This window comes from Epinephelus lanceolatus, chromosome 20 (assembly GCF_041903045.1).
Source record: "Epinephelus lanceolatus isolate andai-2023 chromosome 20, ASM4190304v1, whole genome shotgun sequence".
Taxonomy (NCBI): domain Eukaryota; kingdom Metazoa; phylum Chordata; class Actinopteri; order Perciformes; family Serranidae; genus Epinephelus; species Epinephelus lanceolatus.
The window spans coordinates 16,880,491-16,908,462 of NC_135753.1; the positions used below are offsets into that span (position 1 = coordinate 16,880,491).

Consider the following 27,972-nt stretch of genomic DNA (forward strand, 5'->3'; position numbering starts at 1 on the left):
TCTGCCAGAATGACTTCAATACCCATAATGCTTCACGGCTTTGTTTCTGTCATGTGATGTCCTTATGACAGAAGGAGTAGGCTTCGACAACAAACACGATTTTGTGGATATTCTTGACATGAAGCAAACCTAGCTGCGATATTGTGGACCTTTATCATGTATTCTCTGAAAACGTATTGAGATAGTTTAACTGTTTTACTCGGATACAGCTAATAACGATGGCGGAAGTGGAGGAGCAGGTAAGCACAGCATGCTAACTTTAGCTGGCTAATGTTGATGTTTCATACGTGTATGCATGAAAATTAATATGAACTGTGATCGGTGAATGCTGTCAGTGGCCTTTTGTTTTGGTTTAGCTTGTTATCTCATGTTTTCAGTTGTAGTGAAAGCTTAAATTTGTGATGTCATCGCTTTGTATTGATTTGATGTGTTGCCTTTTGTATGTAAAACATTGTAGCTGCAGTGCCTAATCTCTACAGTCTATGTTTGATTTAAATTATATCCTAATCCACACATGCTTTAAATATGTTACTCCTCTGTGCTGTGGTGCTTGACTATAGTAAGGCATTTAATGACAGACTGCTGAAACCCATTATAAATGTCTCTTCATTCAGGGCAGAAAACAAAGTGAGGAATTCACAGATGAGTCTGAGGTAAGAAACATCACATTGTGCTGCCAATACTTTCTCCAACAAACAGACAAATAGTGAGAGGAAGTTTATATGGAGGTAAAAGAATTACATCTGAAAGTGTCATGCAGTTGCACCAGTCTGTCCATACTGAAATGCATCAACAGCAGCATATTGTCAATGACAGCAGTGTGCATAGTTCTGTCAAGCATGGGTGATTTTTGAGCTCAAGTAAAACTCACTGCCTACTGAAAGGACTTTAATACATAGCCAGCCTTTATCAACCCGGCTTGATCCCGGAAGGATCTTTGTCAGGTTTTGAGAGGTGTCAAACACTCATGAATTACAGATGGCTTTCGAGATCCATCAATATCATGACTGAGCTTCAGCATGTTACAGTACACTTGTGCTTCCGAGAATCACAAGTAGGCTAAATAAAATATAGCTTTATACATCAGTTTGGCAGGGAGGGGAGTGTCTTTATAGGAAGCAGAGAATTGAATGAAATATCAGAGAATGGCTCTCAGAAGAAAACAGTTACGAGTGAGCGATAGAAAAAGGGGAAAGTTCCTGGCTTGCTATAGAAAGAGCTCCCACATCCTGTTTTCTGTCTGTGCACAGTGTGTTCAGTACTGCAGGACATGAACACTCACAGGGAAACAAGCACTAAGGACTGTGAGATTGTGTCTCTCCTTCAAGTGGCTGCAAGCAGCTGATTATTTACTAAGAATACTGCAGAATAATGTAGCTGCTGCTGTTGTTACCTGGTTGACAGCAGACTCACTGGATAAAGGAAGTGAGGGCCTGTGTGCTCTACACTGCAACACACAGAGGAAATGAGCAGGATAACAATTTGATCTTGGAAGTAAGAGGCATGCTCTTCACCACATTTGTAATCTGGCCAAACTAGTCTGATTTGTTGTGACCGAAATACAGCAGTAGAGCTGGTTGTAAGTGTTTTATGATTGGTCTTGTTTTGATGCCTCACATAGTCAAGAAAATAGGTTTCCATTTTAACTTTGGAGTACGGTGGTGACAACCCTTTTTGGAATAGATGACACATAATACTGCTACAGCACATTCTTAGAAATAAGAGTTCTTCCTGAAGGGCTGAGGTTCCACCCAGAACCACTTTCTTCTGACGAAACCTTTTTAAAGAAAGGGTTCTCCAAGGGTGACTTACAAGACTAAGAAAACTGACTTGGCATGGGTGTTAAGATATCCTCACCCTCAAATATTAAAATGTTTACCCATTTCATTTATTTTATTTTATTTGTAAGTATAACACACATTAATCAACATTCCTGTAAATGTGCCAGTGTTAGCCAGCTGGCTAATTTTCAACCACATGTTTCAAATGGTATTTTTAAATGTACGTGTACCAGGAATCCCCTTAATTATTTTAGTTAGTTGTGTTCTGCCATAGTTGATAATCTTTTCCATCAATTCATTCCATACAATACCACATGGTCTGCAGATTTTGTTTTTTTTCGGGGATCTGGTGCGATGTATTAGGTTCTAATTTGAAACCAAATTTTAGCTCCTAACCCTACTGCATAATTCAAATAGGAAATAACCCCCAATTATTGTAGTATTTCACAAAATCTCCACCCCATAAAAACGGGATAGTGACTATGAGTTTGTTGGTCGCACTGGGGGCCAGCCCCAGACCTTTAGGAGCCTCATGAAGCCCAAGCAGCTGCACGTGGTTCCCTTGCCCCCAGGCTAACCTGTTAAACCAAAACCATGGTTAATGGGAGAGGGATCATGGGTGATGTAGTCAACTACTATTTTTGAAGCCCTCTGGGTGGGTTCTAGATGAAACCTTTGAAAAAGGGTTGCAACAGTATGACATTTTCACTGTACGATAGCCATATTGCGGTTACACGGTATCAAGGTTTTATAGAATTTTTATTATTATCAGTCAGAATGACACTTAAAGGAATGAAAATGGAAGGTTTGTTTTTGGATGAACAACATTTTATTACTACAACTGAAACATGAAACCATTTAGTTAATGGAATTATGTCTAAAAAGTTCTCCCCTTTGAAGATAACTAAAATAAAGGGGAGATTGCCCTTCCAGTTGCATTTTTTTTAAAAATATCATAGATAAGCAAATGTACACCGTATGATAACCGTCAACTATCATAGTAAACCTTGAAAGCAGTATATCTCTGCGACCATACCTTGGAATATAAAAGGGTTTTTGGTAGGCACCCTTCGGTGGATCCTTGTTAGCACTCTTATATTAAAATGCATCTTAGGTGATCTAGTCACAAGTCAACAGCACTAAGTGTAAACAACCACCGAAACACATTATGATCTGATTACTTAAACCCCTTGCCGAGGTGGTCTGACATGCATTTTATCACATTTTTGTATCATAAACCCCAATGCATCCTGATGTGTCCCCCGACAAGGACTATGTTATCAGTGCAGGATGTGTTGGTTGTTTGGGCGACAGTGTGCTAATGCCCTTTGGATGTTGGATGAAGTGTTGGAGGAAGAAGGTGGAAAGGTTCTGGATCATACCCTAAGGGAGGGTTCTGGGTGGACCCATTACACCACAGAAGGGCTCTCTATAGAACCTCTCATAGAGGGTTCTGAGTAGGACCTTTCGTAGGTGGATCAAGGTATATCCCTTTATGTTGGGTTTTAGGTAGAATCCTCTGAAATGGTCCCAGGTGAAACCTTTATAAAAGGTTTAGGAAACTAAAAGGGTACCTACATGGTTCTAGTTAGTACTTTATTTCTAAGAGTGTAACAGACTAATTGTACATCTTCTTTACTTTAGCACTGGAACATAATAATCAGACTTACTTGACAAATTCATACATAGAGAGTCAGGAGAATCAGTCAGGAAGTATCTGACCAATCACTTGGGTCCTAATCTGATGATTTTTTTGTGTATAAAATGTGTGCTCAGTCCTAACGTAATTTAAAGTCTAAGTCTAATTTAATGTCTAAGATTTAGTCCATGTTTTGTCATATTATTTGCCATGATATGACAGCTACGGTACCAAAAAACACAAATAGTTGAAGAGTTTGAGTCTGACAAACATGCTGATGTGGGCACAATCTGTACACCAATCGACACCCTCTATTCTTACTCCCTCAAATTATTTGTAACAAGCGTATTCTTCCTTGAGTATTTGAAGAATATTGTGGGTCAGCCTGTTGTATTTCAAATGCTAATAGGCAGAAACGGTTGTAACACAAAAGTCAGCTCAGTAGTTGACAAAACACAGAGGAAGTTTGCAGAGGTTTAGTCACAAAATGTGCTTTAATCTAATAACTGTGGCCCTAAAAGCATAACAGATAAGTGGGAAAATTAAAGAAAAACAAAACAAAACAAAAAGTGTCTTAAACAAGAGATGAGCCACCACAAACCTCCAGAACAGCCTCAAGGAGAGCATTGTCTAACATGTCTTCCATTGTAAAGGCCGTAGCTCAGAATGCACATTGTTCTACATTTATCGCATTCATCAAGTTTCTTTAGTCATTTATTCTGTTTTTTTCTCATTATCCATCCCCCATCTGTACATTGTATTTTAGATGAAAAGAAAGAGAGGTTTGGGTGGCAGGATGATTCATTATTTTGTCAATACTGAAGAGGACATGTCCTTCTTTCCCATCCAGATAATAAGTTTTTGACTACTGCCTTCTTCACAGAAAGCTCGGTCCAGGCTGTTGTATCTTAACTGGCAATTGGCAAAGAATATGGCCAAAATGGTAACAGCACAAAGGCCATCTCAGTAGTTGACAAAAACAAAAGGCAACTTAGAAGAGATGCCAAAAGTTTGGAAATGGGTAGTTTCTCCCTGGGGATGAAGTTTGCCTTTGTTGTTTGATACACCTTTGAAACCCGTGACAAATGCCCCCGCATCAGAAATCTCACAACCAGAATACACAGGAAATAGCCTAGATATGGCGTTGTTGAGTGGGAAAGGATTGTTTTTGAAAATAACATTTTTCCACGCTATTGTCCCCCACCTCCAACCCAGTAGCACATAATGGCAGACAATGTTTTGAGTTGATGCACCCTCTGGGCAGCCACAGACTGTGCAGCATTGGTTATAAACTGAATTATGAGTAATATTCAGGCTGTGACTGGCCGCAAATGTTGGCTCACGCTGGAAAGTGTAACACAGTAGAATACCTTAAGTTTGCTTTATGAAATGACTAAATTCATGTATGTCACTGGGGATGAACTGTAGCATGAAAAAATAAAGATTACTTTATGCTGCATTTCACGCAAGGTAATGGAAATTTGTCTTTGTGCATACATCTCCCGACACACACATGTGAGACATATGAATTTCTTTGAAGAGGCCAGAATACATGTAGGAACGGGCATGAGTGTGGTCCTGCTGGGTTCAGTGTCTTGCTTAGTGACACTGTGTTTATTCTCTAGTATTATGTTTGTATATCTGTAAATAGAAGTAGAACTGAAAAAAATTATTTGATATCAAAAGGTGATTCAGCAACTACGCTGATAATTGGTTAATCACTTAAGTCATTTTTCAAGCACATATATGTTCTTAAATGTGAAGATTTTATGGTTGTCATTTATGATAGTTAATAAAATATATTTGGACAAAATTATTAATCCAGAAAATAATGAGCCGATTAATCAGTTATGAAAAGAATTGTTAGGTGCAGCCCTAAATTGATGCTTTTTTCTTCATGTTCAAGTAAAGTGAAGGTAAATTGTATATTCTGCCTAGTGTGTGCCTAAAGTGGCACACCTTAATGTAAGCAACAAAACCCTAAAACATATCACCATGGAGGGCTGGGTAATGACGTGTTCATCAGCTGTGGCTTTATTGCATTGTGATGATAGGTTGGAAGTATAATTCTCAGCTAAATGTAGATTAAAAACCAACAACATGCCAAGTCAATCACAGATTTTACTCAAGGGGCTTTACATTTTTAGTTATACATGATGAACAGAGGAACACATTATTTGTGTTAAACATCAAGTCAGTTTAGGGCATCTTATGTGATTGTGCATGCATTGATATTATTAATGGTCTTATATGTATTTTTAACCATTTCACCAGCCTTATAATTGTTTTAAGCTTATTTCATGAGTGATAGACTTAAAGGTGCCCTGTGGAGTTTGTTTTTTTAACATACAAAAAGTTTTTCTGTTTATCTTTGATGACTAAAGGTGCGTTGAATGCATTTCTTTGTTTTTGCACTGCTGATTTTTTTAAAAAGTATTTAGAATTATGAATGATTGACATCCACGTTTATTACCTAGCAGCAGAGGGGAGAGTAAGTCACGCATGTGCGAGTCTCAAATTTAACCCTTAAGAGTTATGTTGTGTTCACACCAGGCGCAAATAAAACAATTAATGCAAGTGATTACAAGTAAAGTCAACACTAAGACGCAATTAGATGCAAATTCTTGAGGGCATCTGTGATCACACGTGAAATACATGAATTAAGCGAGTAGTGTGAGTTTGCATCATATGCTTATTCGTGAGAATTGAAAATCTAAACTTCGGCAACCAACTTATGCCGCGATAGCCAATCAGCATTGAGATCCTCCAGGGACATATGACGCCAACGATGTACTGTTGGAAGTTTATTCAGTGATTTCACGCATGTATGGCGCGAGTTATTCTGGCATCAACACAAAATATTCTAGCGTTTAAACTTGCACGAGTACCGTGATGCAAAAATTCGCATTGTGTTTGGTGTGAACATGACATTAAGCAAGTCCCAAATTACTGTGGTGAAAATCAAGCAAGTCAAGTCGAGTCCCTGCTATAAGTCAAGCAGGACAAGTCAAATCGTTGATCAGGTCAAGCAAGTCACAAGTCAAGTGAAATTCTGATAATTAAACGCTAGCGTTTGACCAGCCAATAGGCTAACAAGTTAGCTAAAAAAACATGTTGACGCACCTTTCTTTGTGAATTTTGTAGTTTGGTGTTGCGGCGGTCATTTTGCTTATTTTTGACCTGCAGGCATACCGCTGTTCTATTCTTACTACTGTCATCTACAACATGGTAGTTGAATCCATATTTTATTATTTTTGGACAAACCCCCCTCCAGGATAGCCACCTCGTGCATTGGCCTCTCCTGGTCCACCATGTTCTAGTAGGTTGCCTGGTTTGCGTGCAGTGCACAAGAAATCACCCAATCGTGCTTCAAAAACAAAAAATTCTAATATTTGATTTAAAAAAGTAAAGTCCTTTTGAGTCATCTGTCTCAAGTCTAGGTCAAATAGCCCCAAATTTGTGACTATATGTATGACTCGTGTCAAGTCACGTGATTTGAGTCCTTCACCTCTTCCTAGCAGTCTTCTTCTTCACTGCCTGTGTTGGCACATTGCTACGTTTTGTGGTGCTTTACCTCCACCACCTGTCATCCAGTGGAATAGTGGGAAACCAAACGCAGAATGTGTGGGGCCTTGAACATAAAATTATTGCTCCATAGTGCCACTAGTGGTGAAAAACTCTGCAGGGCACCTTTAAGTAGAGATCTGAAGTCATAAAGTCATGTCGCCCCCTTCAAATCGGATTTACAGGATTTAAATGTCTTGAAGTGGACACTTTGTATATTTGGAGTTTTGTCATTGGCTTTCAAAGAACACTGTGAATTATAGCATTTGTGAGAGGACACTGTGTTGTTGTAATGAATACCTTTTAAGACAATTTTACAGTGAGAGCCCATCTTACTTGTCTACATTCTCAACCAGGAGGAGGACAGCGAGGAGGAGCCCAAGCTGAAGTATGAGAGGCTCTCCAATGGGGTGACAGAAATCCTCCAGAAGGATGCAGCCAGCTGTATGACCGTCCATGACAAGGTAGAGGTTATAATCCACCATCCACAAGGGCATTTCAGTCTTGAGTCCACCCATCTCAAGTACAGAGTTCACATAGTTTATGTGCACATTCGAGAGATGGCAGCCCATTCTTTTCTCACCTTCCTCTGCTTTCCCTCTCAGGGAGCTACATTAGAAGACACCAGGCGCCATTGTCTTCCCTCTTTTTATTCCCACCCTTACATATTTTTCGCTCCTCTCCTCCGCTGGTCCAATGTTGATATTTTTAAGAGCGCCACTCTAGGTGAGATGGTTAATCGTTGTGGCACCAGCAGCACACATGCACGCCTGAGCAGAGCAAAAGTCATACCCAGTTATGTCTCCTCACCTGATGTTTTATTAACCGCTATTGATTTTCATTTATTTATTTTTACTTTGAGGATTTGGTCCCTTTTTTTTAAACCTCAAAATAGTAACGGTGCCACAGTGAGAGACGTTGCTTTGCTGAAATTCTAAATTTGATCTGACTGTCTTTCTTCCTGGGATTTCTGTGCTTGTGTACCTTCTGCCAATGCAGCTACCTGTGTGGTCACACCAGCCCCCCTCCACTCCCACAACCTTAAAGCCACCAACGGCACATATTGCCCTATGTTGCCTCATATTTTAAGTGTCTGAATCGGAATTTCATTTGAACAATTCCATTCTGATAAATCCCTTTAAAAGTCGCTCCGCCTCACAAGGTTGAACCCTTTATTTATTTATTTTTGGTTATTTTATTTGGGGAGATTGCAGGGGCTCTGTCTGACATGCTCAGCTGTGCCTGTAAATATAAGCATTTCATTATAGACTGCACTGAAGCATGGTGGGCTCGCCGCACATCCACATGCTGGTCGAGAAGGGAGGGGGATTAGAGGGAGGGCATGGAGCAGGGGCTGGGGTGGAAGAACACACACTTAATCTAATGCCAAAAGCCCCCAGTTTCTATAATTTTTTTGTCCCAGTGGACTCACGTACACACACATATGCACACATGCACTTCTGCTGAAGCACAAAACACAGAAACCAGTTGCTGCTCAGGAGAAATAATAGCTCTGTGCTGGGCAGGGAGGTGATTGGGTTGCATGGGGAGCATGGGAAGAAGTCAGATGTACAGTGCATTTATTATGCTTAAGCATTTTAATTTGAGAAAAAAAATGCCATTTCACACTGTATGCTTTAATAAATAGGGCTTTTCCACCCCCTGCAATTTCACAGTTTTGCCTCCGAGCCCACCCAATCCCCACTCTGCCCATGTCGCTCCAGCTCCAGGAAGTGTTTTTTTATTTATTTATTTATTTTTTTTTATCCTCTTCCACAGCCGTCATCAGCACAAGATTTTTTTTTTTTAATCTTGAATTTGTTTTACATGTCTTACGGTTTAATTTACATTACATGTGTCCCTTTTCAGTTTCTTGCTTTAGGTACCCATTTTGGAAAAGTCTTCCTGTTGGACATCCAAGGAAATGTAACTCAGAAGTTTGAAATTGTAAGTACATTAAATTCCTTTAGATCATGGTGATGAAATTCCTTAAGCCTACCGTGATTAACTTTTTAGCCACGCCAAAGACTAATGCTAATATAAGTAATTATATGATATATATTATTAATAATATTAACACTAGGTAATGCTAAGGACTTTTCTGACTTTTCCTCTAGCATCACCAGCAGGTTGATATTTATGTTCTTTAATTAAATGTCTTGACAATTATTGGATGGAATTCCATTAAATTTGGTACAGACATTAATGTTCCACTCAGGATAAATTTTAATCACTTTTCATGATTATACTTACTTTTCATATAGCGCCATCATCAGGTCAAAATTTTGACTTCTTGAATAATTTTGACCAAATACCTGCAAAACTAATGACATTCTCTTCAGCCTCAGCTGCATGATGAAATGTTAGCATGCTCAAACACTCAATTATGATGGTAAACATGGTCAACATTATACCCATTAGGTGAAGCCAATCAACTGCTGGCCATAGCCTAATAATAAACAGACAGATGTGAGATATTGGTTTTCTTATCTGATTCTTTGCAACAAAGCAAATGAGCATATTTCCCCAAAATGTTGATATATTCAGTCCTCAAGTCATTTTTTTCCCCAAAACACATGCCATTTAGATATACCATTTAATGCAGGGACATTAATGGGGACCTATTATGCTTTCCTTATTTTCTGTCATATAAACGTAGCCTATTTTAAATAATGAGGTAAACATATGTAAAAGTAATCCTGTGAGAAAAAACTCAGGCTTCAGACCAATCTGAAAACTCTGTTTCCAATGGATTACATGTTGATGTACATGATGTTTACACTAGGAGCTGTACAAATACCGAGTCTTTAACCACCTGGAAAACACGAGGTCGGGTGCTGGGCACTACTCTGTGCCTATTTTCAAGGGTGTGGAGGCAGGTAGCGTCTGTGGCTGCTTAGTCTGAGTGGGCGGAAGTTCGCTGCATAGATCAGCCTCTCATTGGGCGGAACGAGCCACCCGCTGAAGTTCCGCCCTACCACCTCCAGTTGTGTAGCAGTTTTCAACCGTTTTCAACACGTCCTTTACTAACTTTTGCGGTGTTTGATCTTGCGGGGATGTAGCCATTTTTCTGCCATGGTTCACGTCCTGTAGACGATATTTTTGTGGGCGTGTTACACCAAAACCTGTTTCCCCCTGGCAATATTTTTGCAAGTGCACCGTTGCTGTGGCACCGCCCAGAACAATTGTGATTGGTTGAAAGAAATACAAGCAGCCGGGGCATTTTTTTTCTCCAATGTTAAAGTGAGAGTCGGCCCAGCCAGACCTTTCTTTTCTTGAGAAAGGTCTGGTGAGCGAGACTAGTGGCTGCTAAGCGACCATAACCAGTACCATATCATCGCCTACTTAACAGAAATCCCTAGTGCAGAGCTGATCTTCTTCTAGGTGTTGTTTTGGAAGTGTGTATAAGGCCACAAATATTGTCCATAGGACAGATGTAAAGCTCTGATTAATTTCTCCTCCATATTTACCATGGACAGACATTTACAGAAGAAGGGAAAGATATCTGCCAGCTGTGATTGGTTGGTGTTTGTCACATGACATGCGGTGCACGCTTCTACATTCGAAATGTTGAACTCATTGAAAACAATTGAATTTAGTGCGCCAAAAATCCAGCATGTGTACGGCCCCTTATATAGCTGCATGCTGACGTCAGGAAAATGTATCTTTTGGTTGCTGATGTTATTAATTTCTCCCCAATTTTTGATCAGATTCCTGATGGAACATGTCTGGTTGAGTTTTATTATCAAGCTTTTATTGATTATTTTTCTCAGTAGAAAGTGCTGCTATTATCCATTACAGTCGGTCAGGCTGCAGTGACAGTGCAGAGACGCCAAGACACGGAAGACCCTGAAACACTGACCAATCACAGCAGACTGGGCTTTTTTTTAGGAAGGGGGCTCAAAGAGATGGGTGCCAGAACGGAGTGTTTAAGACAGAGGGTGAATACAGGTGTTCCAGCACAGACTCTATAAGGAAAATAAAATGTTTTTTGAGCATTAAAGCATGCAAACACATTCTAATAGAAACCCTACATACAAGTATGAACCTGAAAATGAGCATAATAGGTCCCCTCTAACATTAGCTCCAGTAGGGATGCATGAGAAGACATTTGGCGTGTGTTGGATTTATAACCAGCAGCGATCTTGACATAGACCCTTTATTTTACTTTCCCTATACATTTCTGCTCACCTGTTCTGGAAGGAATGATTTCTAAACTGTAATTTAATTTGCAAGTCAAAAAAAATCAGTAATCAAGGCTGATTTGGCCGGCACAACGGGGCTTTTTGACATTAATGTACCTGCACTTATGCTTCTAACTGCAGTGTCCCTGCTGAGTGCATTGATTCAAGTGCTACTCACCTAAGGAACTTACTGCCAGTTATCAGTCATTGCCTGAAAGAAACAAGGTAGCTATTTCACTGAATAGAAGAAACACTGCTGAGTTCTGGCCTATGGATTTGTGACGTAGTTTCAAAATGAACCGGTCAGAATTCAGTGAAAGGCGGAATAGGATTTTCTGTGATAATGTATACCAAATGCCTAGTGACTGTAAAGCACTGGAGAAACTGTAAATATATGATAAACAAAAACGTTTTCTCCTTTGGTCTACACAGTCAGACCTTTAAAGGAATACTTCATCAGTTACTCAACTCATGTTGCGCTGAATTATTGAAGAAACGAATGAAGAATTCAAAAACAGGCAAAATTCTTGATGAAGTGGAGAAAAAAGGAGCTGCATTTAACAACAGCAAAACCATATCAAAATATCTGTTTACAAACTCTCGCACAACTCATGCAGTATAATCCAAGTCTTATTTATCGAGTTGTGCTCAGTATATCCCAAACACATGCGTTTTTGCTAAAAGCACGATATTTAAAACACTTCTGCATACTAGTAACACTCCTGGCCAAGCACGTGCATTTGAACTCTGCTTGTGCATTCCAGTAACCAGAGTTCAAATGTAGTCATTTGCCCCATAAACTAATGATTGAATGATGATGAATGTAAAAATAATGAATGTGGCCACCGTGAAGTCACCAATTGGTTTGTGGACTGTCATTTTGAAGACTCAATTCAGCATTTTAGGTTGCCACCTTGGTTTTTTAGAACCAGAAGTGACCATATTTGGCCCCACCCTTAACTATGTGTATCTTTAAACCTTAATGAAATGAAAATAGATGCCAAATATAAAAAATCACCCCCTGCACAGTTGTCATGAAGGGTTAAATTAGCTATAGAGACAAAAACTGTTTCGTACCAGGTTGTAAACATGTTTATTTGCGCTGTACAGTTGGGCATTTTAACATGGGAGTCTATGGGGATTGACTGGCTTCTGGTGCCAGCCTCAAGTGGCCATTAGGGGAACTGCAGTTTTTGGTTCTTAGGCATCGGCCTCCTTTCTCAGTCCCAGAGGTTGACGCTTGCCCAGACGCGCTACTTGTCCGTACATGAGGCAGTTTATCTGGTGTTTTAGATAGTAAAGCTTTAGCAAAAATGCATGTGTATGGGAAATAATGAGCGCATGACTGGATGAATAGCATTTGGATTACACTTCACAAATTATGTGGGAGTTTGTAAAAAGATGTTTTGATTTAGTTTTTCTCTTGTTAAAGACGGCCCCCTTTTACTCCAAGTCCACTTTACTTTTTGGATTCTTCGTTCACCATGGAAGGATGCGAGAATAACAAAGATTTCTTTACAAATCCAATGTGACACGAGGTGAGTTATTGATATACAAATGATCATTCTGCGGGTGAAATATTCCTTTAAGGATGGTTTTTAAGCAACATTTGCTATAATTCATGCCATATGCTCGATTCTTTTATGTAAAGAGCCCTATAGTGTCATGAATGTGTAAAATTTAAAAGCATCAGCAGTGATATGGGACCCCCTAACCTTCACAGTATTAATGCCACGCTCTATACATTGACACATATGGGACTGTGCATCCATTACCTACTCAAATTTTTTTGCCGTTCGCTTTTTCTGGCATTTCACTTAATGGGGTAAAATGTCAGCCAGCAGCATTTGGCCGGCCGCAAAGATATTCTGCCGCCTCTAAAAAAAGATGCCATGATATTGTGTCTCCGCAGAGTTCAGTGAAGATCAACCAGATCAGTCTGGATGAAAGTGGAGAGCATGTGGGCATCTGCTCCGAGGATGGGAAGGTGAGATCTCTCTGCTCATCACCGCTGGTTACTGATCCTTGGGCCTGCAGCGGAAAAAAATCACTGTTTTTCATCTTCCATAATTCATCCTCAGATTCATATAAAACTCATCTTATCAGTGTTAAACTTTATGCTAATGAAGTGGAACTTGAGGTGTTTGGCAGTGAATTTTTAGAAGGCAGTTCTTCCACAGTCAGAGCATTAAGTTGAAGTTTTATCTTCACCATATCTATACATATTTTTTTCATGATGCGTGAATTTATAAAAAGCTTGTACCTATTTTGAATAGTAGGGGAAAGGATTGCACTCAGATCCGTCGAGCTGTCAGTCAGCCATCAGCCGTCTATGGATACCCTCTCCATGTTCTCCACCTTGCTGTTATCTTGTCTCTTCTCATCATTACCACCATCCTTCATGGATTTTGCAGTCAAGATATGCTCTCTGATATCACCCTCCCCCTACTTCTAGCACTCTGGTGGCAAAAACAAGATCTTGTCGCACAAAAAAAGTGGAGCAGACAATTAAAATCAATGCTACAGCAATTGTTTGCCCTCAACCAATTCAGTTGGCTGTTAATCCTTTGAAAATCTAACTTAATCCTTAATCGCTGGTGCGCTTCGAAAAAGGAGATTGCATCAGAGTTTTATATTATTCTTCTACTTTAAAAAAAAAAGTCTTCTTTTTTGGGGCCTGAGATGGAGAGAAACTGGGTGTCATGTACTCTAATGGTACATTAGGGTTTGTTGTAGCCAACGGAGGCTGTGGTCGAGTCCAAGATGAGGACTCCTGTTTCTAAACCCTGCGGGGTTCGAAGAATCAACTTGTCCACTAATTGGTGACCCAGCGGAGAAGTAGGGAGCCAATCAAAGTCTTTTCTGACCACAATTCCCCCCGCTGGCCTTGGATAGTTGCAGAGGCAGCAATTAAAGAAGAAATTTTGAGTTATTCACCTTTTGCTTGTTGTTCTGCCGTCTCATCTTTGCTTCAGGTTCAAGTGTTTGGTCTCTATACAAGAGAGGGCTTCCATGAGAACTTTGACTGTCCCATCAAAGTAAGTTGAAATCAGATTTTCTGAAAACTTAAGTTCCTCAGCATGCGTCTGTAACAACAGCGTTACTCAGGTCTGGGTATCGATACTTGATACATTTAAGGTCTCATCTGAAATAACCACAAGTAGTATTGAAACTTCACCAATCACACGAAACCTGCACTCAACCCTTTTTGTACCAATATCTAAAGAAAATTACTATTTGTCCTGTATGGTTTTGCTTGAAACCAATCACAGCAAGTGTTCTGTTCTATGTGAGGCTACACTTCTGTAAACATAATTTTTGTCATATTTGCTGAAACTGTCACTACATGCTGACAGCATTACATAAGATAGATAAACTGAAAAAAATCATGTTCCTCTGCCCCTTCAAATTGCTCCCGAAGGCCTTACCACACATGAACAAAAACAGCCCATCAAAGGCACAGTGCTCAGCAGCCCTGTTCAAATACAAATCAAGATTCACTAACTGCATTGCCTATTTTTTGCCTCTAACGTTTTCAGAAACATAGATTAGTGTAATGTTTAGCTGTAAAATGAGAATGTTTGTCGCCAGGCTGCCATGTTTGAAACTGTTCAGCTTCAAACAAAGCGCTGCCCATCAGCCTGAGCAAACGTTCTCTTTCTACAGCTAAACAGTACACTAAAATACGCTCCTGAAAACACTTGAGGCCAGAAATATGCAATGCAGTGACCGAATCTTGAATAATATTTGATCAGCGCGGCCTAGTTTGACCGTATGACCGCAGAGATTGACATTATTGACAGCTGTGTTTCAGACTCCTCATCTCTGATTGGTTATTTTCATTCAGCTCTAGGTTCTAGTAAATGCCATTAGAAGCACTACGAGGAGGCAGAGGAACATGAATTTTCTACAGATTATCGGTCTAATGTACTACTGTGTGGATATTGTGACAATGTCAGCAAATATTACAGATTTTATAAAAGTTACAAACTGTACTTTTAATGCAACATGTGATTGTCCCACTATTGCAGCAGCTACAACCCACACAGCCTGTGATGTGTTGAAGTCAAGCATGGTGTAATTGACAGAGTTGACAGGTCAGCGTCCTGAGATGCCACTAAAACGTTCAAAAGTACGGCTATAGTACACGCCTGTTGTATCGCCTGTTTTGTGTTTCTACAGCTCACAGGACTCCTTAATGTAGGCGGGGTTGTTACCGCATGATTAAAATCTTATGCTAAACATTTAAGCTGAAGTGTTTGGAGTCGAGTTTGTGCGTTGAGTCCCTGTCGAGTAAGAGTAACAATTCTCTCTTGACCAATCAGCAGACTGCAGTGTTTCTAGCACCACCTTTTAGTATTTGATCAGTGAGCTATGTGCAACTTTTTCTGATGGAACAGAAAATAACTTTAATGTGTAACAAACTGAACTAAACTGAACCGGACTGCTTGGTGGAAATGAGACTTAAGGGTTCTGGTATTAATACTGACATCTTAACTTTTTAAATGATACCCAGCCCTAGTATAACCTGCATATAACATAAGGTTTTGACAGTGTAGTCTAACCTGCCCCTCATGGATTGTTTTGCAGGTGGTGGCATTACACCCTCAGTTCACCAGATCAAACTACAAACAGTTTGTCACTGGGGGCAACAAGGTAGGTGTGAGTTGTACTTTTTTACTGGTGCAGTCATTATGGCAATTCCCTGCCACAATAATTTGTCCTGATTGCGTCCGGGTGAAACCGAATCCTGCACACCTTCTCACTTTAGCTCGGCTGGTGCCGGCGGTGCACAGGCCTTTGTCTGGTGTGAAAGGCTCTTAGTTTTCTGTCTCTTTGCTGGAGTGCTCTCGGGAGAGCTGCCCACTTTCACAAAGTGCTGTTCGCTCAACAGTGTTTGAAAGGCAATGCTTCACAAGCACGGCAAGTAGATGTCATTATCAAGAGGGTACATAGTCTTAGGATTTCCGGGCGCATACAGCGATCTCTGGTAGGTATGTCTCTATTGAGGGAAGGTGAAAACCATCTTAGACATTAGTCATTTTGTTTTTCAGAAAGTAAAACCGCCTACATATTACCACATGCCAATTTCTGTACACACAGCTATAAACTGCGAGGAAGTAGCGTCATTGTAAAACCAGCCATAAATAAAGTATACTGACATTTATACAACAGGGGTGAGGAAAAACAACTTTTTTATGAAACCCCATTGTTAGTGTTACTTTGCCATTTTCTTTCAATTGGCGCTGATTCCTCTCAGTTCCAAGTTGTGAAGGCCTCCACAATGTGCCTGTGATGAAAATCAATAAGCCTCAACGGGAGCCACATCCTGTCAAAGGAAATTCAATTTTGTCTCCACAGTTCTTTTGTCATATCATCTCTTTGTAGAGCAAACTGTTTATTAACATCGCCCAACCGCTGAATTAAAGAGCCTATACAACCTTCTCCCGGCATCCTTGGTAATATTATGCACATTTTGTATCAGTTTATATAGTAAGGACAGTAACAATGCAGGGAATGTGAATAACAGGCTTTGTCCTCCACAGTGTGTACAATACAAGGCCTGAACATTAAACTGCGGTTGATGAAGTAGTCCAGCGGCCGCCTTGATACCCCATTGCATTGTGGTTAAAAACACAACACCCTAGCTGAGCTTCCACACCTCCGAAGAAATTAAATATGCATAAGGACATATGAGTTTGTGTTGAAATACTTTGTGTCTATACTTTACACTTCCCACAGTAACTAAAATAAATGGCGTGTATCCTAAAGAAGTCATTAGGACGAGAGTTAGACAGATGTATGAAATCATGCCTGTAATGCGTCAAGTTTTTCAGCTCTTTCTTTATGGCTCTCACACCATCTCCTGCTTGAAAATGACGTCAACCATGTGAGACTGTAAAATCACTTGAAGCTAATGCGAAGCTCTTTTCACTTAGATGGAGTCTAATGAACAATCTGTCTTCATGGTCTTTGTGCCTAAATGCTTTGAAGTGGAGTTAAGATCTTTAAATAAGGACTAAAATCTGGTTTCACTTCATCATTTGCAATATGAATGAGAAAGTTCCCTACAGTTTAAGTTTAATCTATAAGGCTATTTTACCCTTCTATCAGACACAGTGCCTGACTGTGCAATGTGCTGTTCATTTACTGCCCTCTGTAGGCCAGGCTGCACAACTGCACACTGTGTAGTGTTAAATGGTTTACTGTTTTCTTTCTCAGCTTCTCCTGTATGAAAGAAACTGGTTGAGTCGCTGGAAGACATCTGTTCTGCATGAAGGCGAGGGCTCAATCACAAACATCCAGTGGAGAGCTAACCTCATCGCCTGGGCCAACAATGTGGTGAGTGATCAGTCACTTGTACCATAAAAACAAGTACAATACTGAATGTGTAAAATGCTAAAGTTTTGGTTTCTTTCAGGGAGTTAAAATCTATGATATCAGTACAAAACAGCGGATCACAAACGTGCTGCGGGATAACGTCAGTCTGAGGCCTGACATGTACCCCTGCAGCCTGTGTTGGAAGGACAACAGCACTCTCATTGTCGGCTGGGGTACTTCCATCAAGGTTTGCTACTTTTTGATTTAAATTCATCACAGACACAAGCTGTTCCAGTGTTTCGGACTCTCTGTAATTTACTTATTTCTCACCAGATCTGTGTTGTGAAAGAGAGAAACCCTACTGAGATGAGAGATCTGCCCAGCCGCTACGTGGAAATAGGTATAAAATACACCGCTGCGCATTATAATAAATTATATGATAATAAATCTTTTATAGAGCACGTCTCTAAACCAAGGTAACAAATTTCTTTATAGCCAGTCTTTCTCAATTGGGGGTACGTGTATCCCTAGGGGTACTTTAGATAACTACATTGGGTACTTACTTACTACTTATTTACAAAAAAATATTATTATTAAGTCAGCCACTGATGGTGCAGAGCTGTATTGCACCTATTTATAAAGGCATTATTTTCCTACCAAAAGTGTTTTATGAAAAAACACTTCAAAGGGAGTACAATATTGAAAAGATCCACTGACATAAAGTCAGATCAGGCAACCGCAAAAGTAAAATTAAACACAACATAAAGCACCTATTGATGTCAAAGTCCTGTATTTTAGTGCAATAAGGGAAGATGTGATTAATAAAAAAGATTGGTATCTGTGTAAAATACTGTTTGTTACCAGCAGGAAAGCGATTACAATGAACTGGTACAAACCTGAGCCTCTGAGCCTTAAACAATGGATGGACATAATCAAGGAGATCTTTAAAATGTAAAAAAACCTTTTTCTCTGAGGTCAAGAGGAACAATATTCCTCAGAAAATGGGAGAAATGGACTGTTTTCATTTCAGAAGACACTGATGCAGCTTCACTGTGAATGTCTGTGGACAATAAAGGGACATTTAACACGAGGACTCATGAATACTCAACCACACAGTGTTCTCTATGGTGTTTAACTTTTGTCTTAATATCTAAAAATACTCTAAATAAAGGGTTTAAAATAAATACAACATGAAGCAATAATAAAACTAGATGAGAGGCTTAAAACATGGTAGTCAACATTGGTACGATAAAATAACAAACAGCCACATTAACTAAAATCAAAGTTACATGATAAAAGACTAATCCAGATGCAGATCACTTTGTCTGCCCACTATGGGGAACAGACAGGAATTACTGTCAGTGATAACGATGCAGGGACATACTAACATCAAGGAGAGCAGCAGAAGTCGATACAGTAGACCTCACATTCTGGTTGGGTTGTTAATGTGTTCGTGAGGCTAAAAACAAATGGCTTCTTAGTTCTTAAACAGCTGAAGATGCAGTGACAATACAGCATACTTGTACTGTGATGGTCTTACTCACAACTTAGAAGTCCATCCAGAAACATGAACAAATATAAAGCAGCAGCCATCAATGTAAGAAGAGACAAGAAAGGACCAAAGTACAACGTGCAAGTTAAGAAGTTATGATTCCATGTGAGAAATAAGTGATTGATTGATATTTCTTTGAACCTTTGTTTGGTTTCTCTTTTCAAACAGTGTCTGCATTTGAGACCGAGTTCTTCATCAGTGGCCTGGCACCTCTGGCAGATCAGCTCGTCACCCTGTATTTCGTGAAGGAGAACTCTGACCACATGGTAGCAATACTTTTTTTTTAAAAATATATGTTATTTGCTCTTTTAGAGCATTAAAAAAACATGGGACAAACAAAACCAACAGGCAAAGCACATCATATGTAACAGTGGCCACAGAGTGATTAGTACTGTATTAGTAGTGAGTAGTAGTCAAAATATGCACAGCAAGGTGCTTCATCTAAAAAATATCATTACATCAGCCATCACTCCAAAAGAATTTCAGTACAGGGTCCCAAATCTTAGCAAAGACAAAACCTCTATGCTCACTATAGAATCAGTCTCTCCAGATGTAATGTGTTTGCCATTTCATTTTACCATAAATCATATGTAGGAACATAGTCCCTCTTCCACACTTCTTTGCAATCACCATTCCAAATAAAACAAACATTTTTTTGTTTTAAAAATTCTTCTGTGTGTGCAGGATGAGGAGTTTCGTGCACGGCCTCGCCTCGACATCATCCAGCCTCTCCCTGAGAGCTGCGAGGAGATCTCCTCAGACGCACTGACCGTGCGCAACTTCCAAGACAACGAGTGCCGAGACTACCGCCTTGGTGAGACTATAAAAACAGCCCTCAGAGAAATGTCACGCGGCCTTTTGCTGCACTCTGATTTCATTATGCATCGACCGTCAAATGTCAGCTGTAATGCGCAGTACGCAGAGGCATAAATGTATTTTCATTAACAGAACATTCTGAGGGAGAGTCACTCTTCTACATCATCAGTCCCAAAGACATCGTCGTGGCCAAGGAGCGGGACCAGGACGACCATATCGATTGGCTGCTTGAGAAGAAGAAATATGAGGTTTGTGTTTTTGATTTTACGAATGTTGCAAAAGGTTACGGTTTACAATTATATAGTTTAACTGTGTGTCCTGTTATTGTGGTTTAACTGTGACAGGAGGCACTGATGGCTGCAGAGATCAGCTTCAAGAACATCAAGAGACACGACGTCCAGAAAATTGGGATGGCGTACATCAATCACTTAGTGGAGAAAGGAGACTATGACGCTGCTGCCAGGTGGGTTTAACTTCGGCATATGTTCAGTCATTCAGTCCATCTGGTGAGTTGTACTGTGAGTGTGTGTGTGAGGTATTTATAATCTTTCCTTTTCGCATCTGCGTTGTCCAAATCACAAAATCTTAATATTTTAAATGCAAAACAGGCTACGATGTAACCATTGGTGTTATGTTCACACTGTCAGTTAAGCTTGACTAAAAGTGCTTGTTTTTGTCACTGACAGGCTCAGATTGTTATTATAAGTGTCTGACAACATTATAGAAAGGATCCCCACAGAGACAGACCTTTATTTTAGAGTGAGAACTTATTTGTTCAACCAGATACAGCCCCAAATCACCATCGCCAAACCCACCAGACTCCATTTAAATAAACACTAGTTTTAGACTGCCAGCAATTTTTTCACATCTAACTGGGGGAATTAAGTATTTATTTCAACCAAAGTGCAGTTGGAGATTGTTGGAACAGTGGAAAGACAAACCAAGATATCTTTTGTGAGTTTTATAATGTTTCTGTTGACTTTGAATGAGGTGTGTTTTACGATGATAAAATTACTGTTTATTTAAATGGAGTCTGGAGGGTTTGGTGATAGCTATTTCAGGACTGTTCCTGGTTAAACAAAAAGGATCTTTCTCTTTAACAGAAAAGTCTGTTTCTGTTAGAGATACACCGATCCAGCTTTTTCAGTTTAGACACCGATCCTGATGCTGTGGCTTTGAGTATCAGCCAATACCTGATACCGATCCGATACCATGGTTGACGTAAAAAGTTATATACCTTTACATGTAGAACAGAAAAGACTAGAGGCATCAGGCATTGATGACTACACAGTTCTTTCCTAAGATAAAATGAAACAAGATGAAACAGACGAATGCAATGATGAACTATTTATTTTTAACAAAAATAAACAACTGTGCAACAGCAGGTCAAATAGTGTGAAATACCTCCACACAACAGATTCTCTCCTTCGCTCCATGATGTATGACGTAGCTCGCGTCGCAATAGATTTAAAGGGAAAGGATCGCCTCAGGTATAGGTTGCATTTTCCGATACCCGATTCATCTACTTTGATGATATCGGGGCCGATATTTGATCCAGATATCGGATCAGTGCATCCCTAGTTTCTGTAGGGATCCTTTCCGTAATGTTGTCAGATTCTTTGAATAACAATCTGAGCCTGTCAGTGGCAAAAACAAGAACTTTTAGTCAACGTAAATTGATGGTGCAAACATGCCCCTAATGGTTACATTGCAACCTGTTTTGCTGCTGCCATCTGCAGCTGCCTTCTCATTCAATACTGGAGCAATTACCAAAATTGTTGTTCCCATTAGTCAATTTGAAAGAAAAACATGTTAGAACAGGGACGTGGTTGAAAAATACCAAACTTACCCTTTAATGTCATGAATAACACATCTTATTAATTAATGTGACTCTCCAGCCACAAGCAGGTCCATTGATAACAAAGTCAAAAATCAGTCTTCATTTAATTTGAATGATTAATGGGTTTTTTTCTAATTCAGGAAGTGTCAAAAGGTTCTTGGAAAAAACATGGAACTATGGGAAAATGAAGTTTACAGGTTCAAGACCATTGGACAGTTGAAGGTAAGAGAACTTAATTATCAAAGTGATTATGGTAGTGAATTGACAATGAAATAATGATGCTTTTTCTTCAGGAAGGTTTGTGTCTTCTCTCCCCCCAGTATCAGTCTCTTATCAGTGTTATTCCACCTCTCTCCATGTTCAGGCCATCAGTCAGTATCTGCCCAGAGGAGATCTGCGTCTCAGACCGGCCATCTATGAAATGATCTTGCACGAATTCCTCAAAACTGACTATGAGGTACTTTGTCTATTACTCGTCTTGACTTCCTGGTACAAATTCACTATTAATCCACTGGTTGAACGTCATCTTATTGGTTTGTCCCACTTCCTATGCTGCTGTCCACAAAAGGGTTTTGCCACACTGATCCGGGAGTGGCCTGGAGAGCTTTATAACAACATGGCCATCGTTCAAGCAGTCACTGATCACCTAAAAAAGGACCCCACCAACAGAACCCTGCTCACCACGCTGGCTGAACTGTAAGTGATTGTAAAGGAACAGTTCACCTCAAAATAAAATACATATTTTTCCCCTTACCTGTAGTGCTATTTATCAGTCTAGACTGTTTTGGTGTGAGTAGTCAAGTGATTCCAGGTGAGCTAGCAGTAGATGCACGCTTCCCTTCTGCACAGTGATATGGTTGGCTGGTGTAGTTCAGTAGAAAGCGAATAGTTCCCACATGAAACTGCTCACAACAAGGTCTGTGGATTATCTTGAGTAACTGGGTCATGATTTCCGTAAAGAGACATTGATGTTGAGTTCTTTAAATGTATTTTTCCGTGCTCTGAGCACCACAAGCTGAGTGGCATCTAGTTCCATTATACTGGAGAGAGGTCAGACATCTATACAGCCGATATCTCCAACACTTGGCAACTCACACCAAAAAAAAATCTAGACTGATAAATAGCATTGCATGTAAGAATGTAAAAATGTGTATTTTTGATTTGGGCGTGAACTGTCCCTTTAACATGTGCACTCCTTTAACAACTCAAGAAATATTAAGTGCAATAATCAAATACTGGTTTTTAATATAGCAACAAAATGGAAAAAGTTCATATCTTATGCATACTTTTATACGCATTTGCAAGGAAGTTAGTGTCACTTATTAGGAACTTATTAGAAACTCAAACAACTCTGAGTGTTTGAAATCAATTTCTGTGTATTTATATGCTAGGTTGCACAATATTTGTCTGAAGGGCCTGTAGGGTTGACAAAGTAGTTCTTTTTTGCACTTAAAAATGACAGCTGACACAGGCTCCCATTTTATAAAGTAACTTGTTGTCGTTGGTGCTGGTGCAGGTACACGTACGACCAGCGGTATGACAGAGCCTTAGAAATCTACCTGCGACTGAGGCACAAAGATGTTTACCAGCTGATCCACAAACACAACCTGTTCTCCTCCATTGAGGACAGGATCGTCCTCCTCATGGACTTTGACAAAGAGGTAAAACCTGACAACATGGCAGTTTGCATATTTAATTATTACTTTTCATTTCATGAGAGAGATGTTTGAGTAATAAATTCTCTAAATTCACAGAAAGCTGTTGACATGCTTCTCGACAATGAAGACAAAATTTCGGTGAGTGTACCCTCCCTCTCCTTCTCTCACTCTTTTATTAAGGATATGTGCTGCCCACTGATCCTGCTTCTCTTCTCTAATAGACAGACAGGGTGGTGGAAGAACTATCAGACAGGCCGGAGCTTCTACATGTGGTGAGTTGAAATAACTTTAAATGTAATCATATTTACTCTTAAAGTTTAATTCAGAACTGATGTGACTCATCTTCTCCCCACAGTACCTCCATAAACTGTTCAAGCGGGACCACCACAAAGGCCAAAAATACCACGAGAGACAGATTGGCCTGTACGCTGAATATGACCGGCCCAATCTCTTACCTTTCCTGAGAGATAGCACGCACTGTCCGCTTGAAAAGGTACTTAGACGTCACCCTGATGCGCATTCAAGTATCCAGAAGCTACAAGACATGACTTGTGTCGTCTCTTTTCTCTCAGGCTCTGGAGGTTTGTCAGCAGAGGAACTTTGTAGAGGAGACTGTCTTCCTGCTCAGTAAGTCAAAGTTGAAGTCTGTTTTCCTATTTTTAAGTGTGTTTGAATGATTAAAAGTTAACTAACCCGACATGTTGGCTCCCAGGCAGGATGGGGAACTGCAGGCGGGCTCTGCAGATGATCATGGAGGAGCTGGAGGACGTGGACAAGGCCATAGAGTTTGCCAAAGAACAGGACGATGCAGAGCTCTGGGAGGATCTCATCTCTTACTCTATTGACAAACCACGTACGATACAGTCTCCCACTGATCCTGTAGTTAGTTAATTCTGTTTTTGTAGTCATTTTCTCACTTTCATAATAATTCTTTGCTGCTTCTGTCTCCTCAGCATTCATCACTGGACTCCTTAATAACATCGGTACTCACGTGGATCCGATCCTGCTCATCCATCGCATCAAGGAGGGCATGGAGATCCCAAACCTCAGAGATTCTCTAGTGAAAATCCTCCAAGACTACAATCTACAGGTTTGATATCTTACTTTCTTTTTCGCTTGGGCTCTTCATAATTGAGAAATCGGTTTTAACAGGTAACAGATTATCAGTACAGCTATAAACACTGTTCTGAACTATTAGTCCAGCTTGTGTTCAGCTCAAATAAAGGATAAAAAGGATCAAGAGATAAAGACAGATATCAAAGCAGCAATAAATAATTTAATGCACAAGTATTGGTGAAACTAAAAGTAAGTAAAATATCCACAGTTGCTTAAATTTACCATCATACACCGGTATAGTCAGTTGGGGGTTGCATTAATGCTCAAAAATCAAGAAAAAGAAATGAAGTGATTCTGTTTTATATCCTGCTGCATGTTCAATCTAAGTGGAACAAAATATTTAAATACTTTTTTTGCAAACTATGTCTTACTGTGTTTATACACACGGATAATTAGTAGGGGAAAATTATATTTGAGGGTGTCATAACTTGGCTCCTGGGCCATGAAATAAACAACTAAAGAAAAAACTGAGTATGGATTGTGGTCAGTCAGTATCATCAGTAATGTCCATGTCAACAGGTGAACATAGTGAAGTGTATTTGTGAAGCAAAAGCAAAACAAAAACCAAAGCGTGCTGATGCCGGATTGGATGAGTCTATGTGCAGAGAGACAGAGCAAAGCTGGAGTTGGGCTTTATTCCCTGGTAGCGCACTGTCCAGGTGCTCTGAATTAGGCAACCGCATTCCTGTGGTACCTTCAAGGACACATGAGATAAACAGTCACTGGCAAAGTATGCCCATCTCAGTACGTACGCAGGGGCTGTCCCAGGGGAAAATGACTATTTATGTGAATCATATAACCTCATTAGCTCCATCTAGTACCTAGAAGGGCACTCAGACAGAGTAGACTTCCGCCAAGGCCAATAGCCCAGACTTTTTTGATATGCAAATCAGCAAGATCAACCACTATATATATCGGGATATGTTTCCAGAACTATTAAAATGACATCAAAATATAGTTGCTTAGCTGAAGCCTTATCATCTCAGCTGTGTGTTTATTGTGTGATCCTAAATTGGAAATACTTTTACATACATTTGTTAAAAGCAGATATGTACAAATATCAAACACTTGGACTGAAATAACATCATGAACATGGCAGCTTCATATCAAAAACACTTCAGTCAAAGTTAAATTAGGGTCTCCGTTCGGGTTTAATTCCCATTTGGATGTGAGAGACTAGAATTAGTTGCATATTATGTGTCTATTTATGTTTCCAGTGTTACAGTTGAACCAGTTCTCCCATGAAACCACGGTCCCAGAATGCTTCATAATGACTGCTCTCTGTATGAAGTTTGAGCAAGTACATGTGTAGGCATAGGCCCCCTCTTAATATTTAGAACATGTGAGTTTGTTGCCCCCAGTACAGACATGAAAGCAGCAGAAGACTTTTATTTTGAGAAAATTAAAAACATTTACACCATAAATTGATGCAAAAAAGACACAAATTGCTGCCTAAAAAATTCACCAGAATGCAGGAAATTTAGTGTTTGATGCTCCAAATTTTCTGCCATAGCACCACCAACTTATTTCATATATGTGTCCCCCAGTGTTGAAAGGAAACCTGCGCCCTTGTGTTTAGGCTACCCCAGAGGATGACTGGTACCTGAGAATATGAATTGTGGTTTAGAGTCATCATGTTTCTACAGTTGGCTGTGTGTTGTCACTGTTGAACTTTACTCCCATCTACTGGATTTTAGGATGTATGACCTTTATTCAACAAAAGCTAAATGCCCTACTTCACAGTGTTAGCAAAAGTGAAAAATATTCTGTGTCCAAAATTTAATGGGTTATGCTTCATTCACATAGAATCAGGCAGAGAGTAGACAGCAGACAAAAAAATGAACAGACAGTTGAACTGAGTGGCAGTGCAGTAAAACGAAACATGCATGACAATATGTTGCGATAGTGATGCTGTTTTGTATAACACATATTAAATTAAATAAATGTTTATTATTTTTGTTTAATTTTTCTAGTAATGTCCAGTAATTGTTGAGATCACTCATGTTTTTGTCTTGTGTGGAGGAGCTACCTCACATCCAGTTGTAATTTCTGTCACGGAGGAAGGCAAAAAGTTAAAATATCTTAACTTTGAATGGCAGTGCAGTCTACCATTAACATTTCAGGTGCTGTGTCAAAGACTATTCAATATGTATTTCCCCATACATAAACCTAAACGAACCCCTTAGCTCTAACCCAAACTATCTAGGAGGAATGTTCGCATTAACGGGGGGGGGGCACATTTAGTTACAACAGATATTTTCTGCCAGCATCACCTAATTTTACCGTGCTGCTCTAGTCCACTAAAATGATATGCAGTCTGCCGTCTCTGTGATTCCATGTGAATGCAGCACTGATTCATGTTACACCCTTCCACCGAGTCTTGAGAGAATGGGACCCGTAGTTTTTCTGTAATCAAAAACACAGTATACTTTGCGAAGGTAATAAGGTTTCACTCAAGCAATAATTAGGGTGATTTTAGAGGGGGAAATAACATGACATTTTAAGAATGATTAACCTATTGTTGTTTTGCTTGTTAACCAGTTTTCCTTTTCTTGTTTCTCAGATTCTTCTGAGGGAGGGATGTAAGAAGATCCTGGTGGCAGACTCCCTCTCTCTGCTCCAGAAGATGCACCGAACCCAGATGAGAGGAGTCAGGGTCGACGGTGAGTGAACAATCTTTGCCTTCATTCAGAATCGGGGGAGATGAAGTCATTGTTAAACTGCACTCACATGTGGGTTTGTTTTCTTTTCAGAGGAGAACATTTGTGAATCGTGTCATGCTACAATATTACCGTCAGGTGTGTTTGCAATGTTGCTGTATCCAAGTATTTTACCGCTGTGTTGCATTTGACAGCAATTCATCGCTGTCTTTTTTGCTTCACACCTGTGTTTCAGACATGGCCAAACCCTTCAACGTGGTGGTGTTTCACTGCAGGCACATGTTTCACAAGGAATGTTTACCATCCTCAGGAACAGTAAGTAATCTGTGTCACTCTTTACACAACATATCACATTATGTCTTTCATTTGGTGTTTAGTTTTAGGCATTATTCTATTTTATCTGAGGATGTCAAACATGACTTGGCTCCTCCTGAACCTCTTCTCTCTTTCCTGTCTCAGATTCCTGTGGTGCAGTTTTGTAACATCTGCAGTGCGAAGAAGCGTGGGCCAGGAAGTGGAATCCTGGAAATGAAGAAGTAAACACGGATTTACGCACCCACAATGTTATTATTGATGCTTTTACCACCCACCCCCCACCCCCCATCCCCACCCCACCCCCGTTGCTTTCCCTTTACTGTCAGTGCGTTGATCAATGCATATCACTTTCCATCACCCACCGAACTGTGCACTCGCAAAAATGCAAACCATTTATATTGGATTGTCGCTGTATAATCACATCTAACAACTATAAAGAACTTGTTCGGCTTGCCACTAATGTGATTTGTTGATGAAATGTCTGCAACTTCTGAAAAATAAAATCACATAAAAACTGTTTGTGGTT

The 27,972-nt window shown here is 39.9% G+C and overlaps 1 protein-coding gene across 1 annotated transcript; it reads left to right on the plus strand.

The window, feature by feature from the left end:
• Nucleotides 1-36: 36 nt before the first annotated feature.
• On the plus strand, nucleotides 37-27,963 carry vps41 (VPS41 subunit of HOPS complex). The gene is made up of 28 exons (XM_033639280.2): nucleotides 37-239; nucleotides 615-653; nucleotides 7,341-7,448; nucleotides 8,854-8,931; nucleotides 13,081-13,155; nucleotides 14,144-14,206; nucleotides 15,759-15,824; nucleotides 17,391-17,510; nucleotides 17,590-17,736; nucleotides 17,823-17,889; nucleotides 19,210-19,307; nucleotides 19,726-19,855; nucleotides 19,990-20,105; nucleotides 20,202-20,320; nucleotides 21,838-21,919; nucleotides 22,062-22,154; nucleotides 22,266-22,393; nucleotides 23,214-23,358; nucleotides 23,452-23,493; nucleotides 23,577-23,627; nucleotides 23,711-23,848; nucleotides 23,928-23,982; nucleotides 24,068-24,208; nucleotides 24,309-24,445; nucleotides 27,035-27,134; nucleotides 27,225-27,269; nucleotides 27,367-27,446; nucleotides 27,591-27,963. Exons 1-28 carry the CDS (start codon nucleotides 219-221, stop codon nucleotides 27,669-27,671), a joined length of 2,565 nt encoding a protein of 854 aa, XP_033495171.1. The 5' UTR covers nucleotides 37-218; the 3' UTR covers nucleotides 27,672-27,963.
• Nucleotides 27,964-27,972: the final 9 nt, after the last annotated feature.

Coding starts and splice junctions, on each gene's coding strand:
- vps41 (XM_033639280.2), top strand. CDS start 219: ATGGCGGAAGTGGAGGAGCAG. Junction 13,156..14,143: donor TCTGCTCCGAGGATGGGAAG/GTGAGATCTCTC, acceptor TCTTTGCTTCAG/GTTCAAGTGTTTGGTCTCTA. Junction 27,447..27,590: donor GTTTACCATCCTCAGGAACA/GTAAGTAATCTG, acceptor TTCCTGTCTCAG/ATTCCTGTGGTGCAGTTTTG.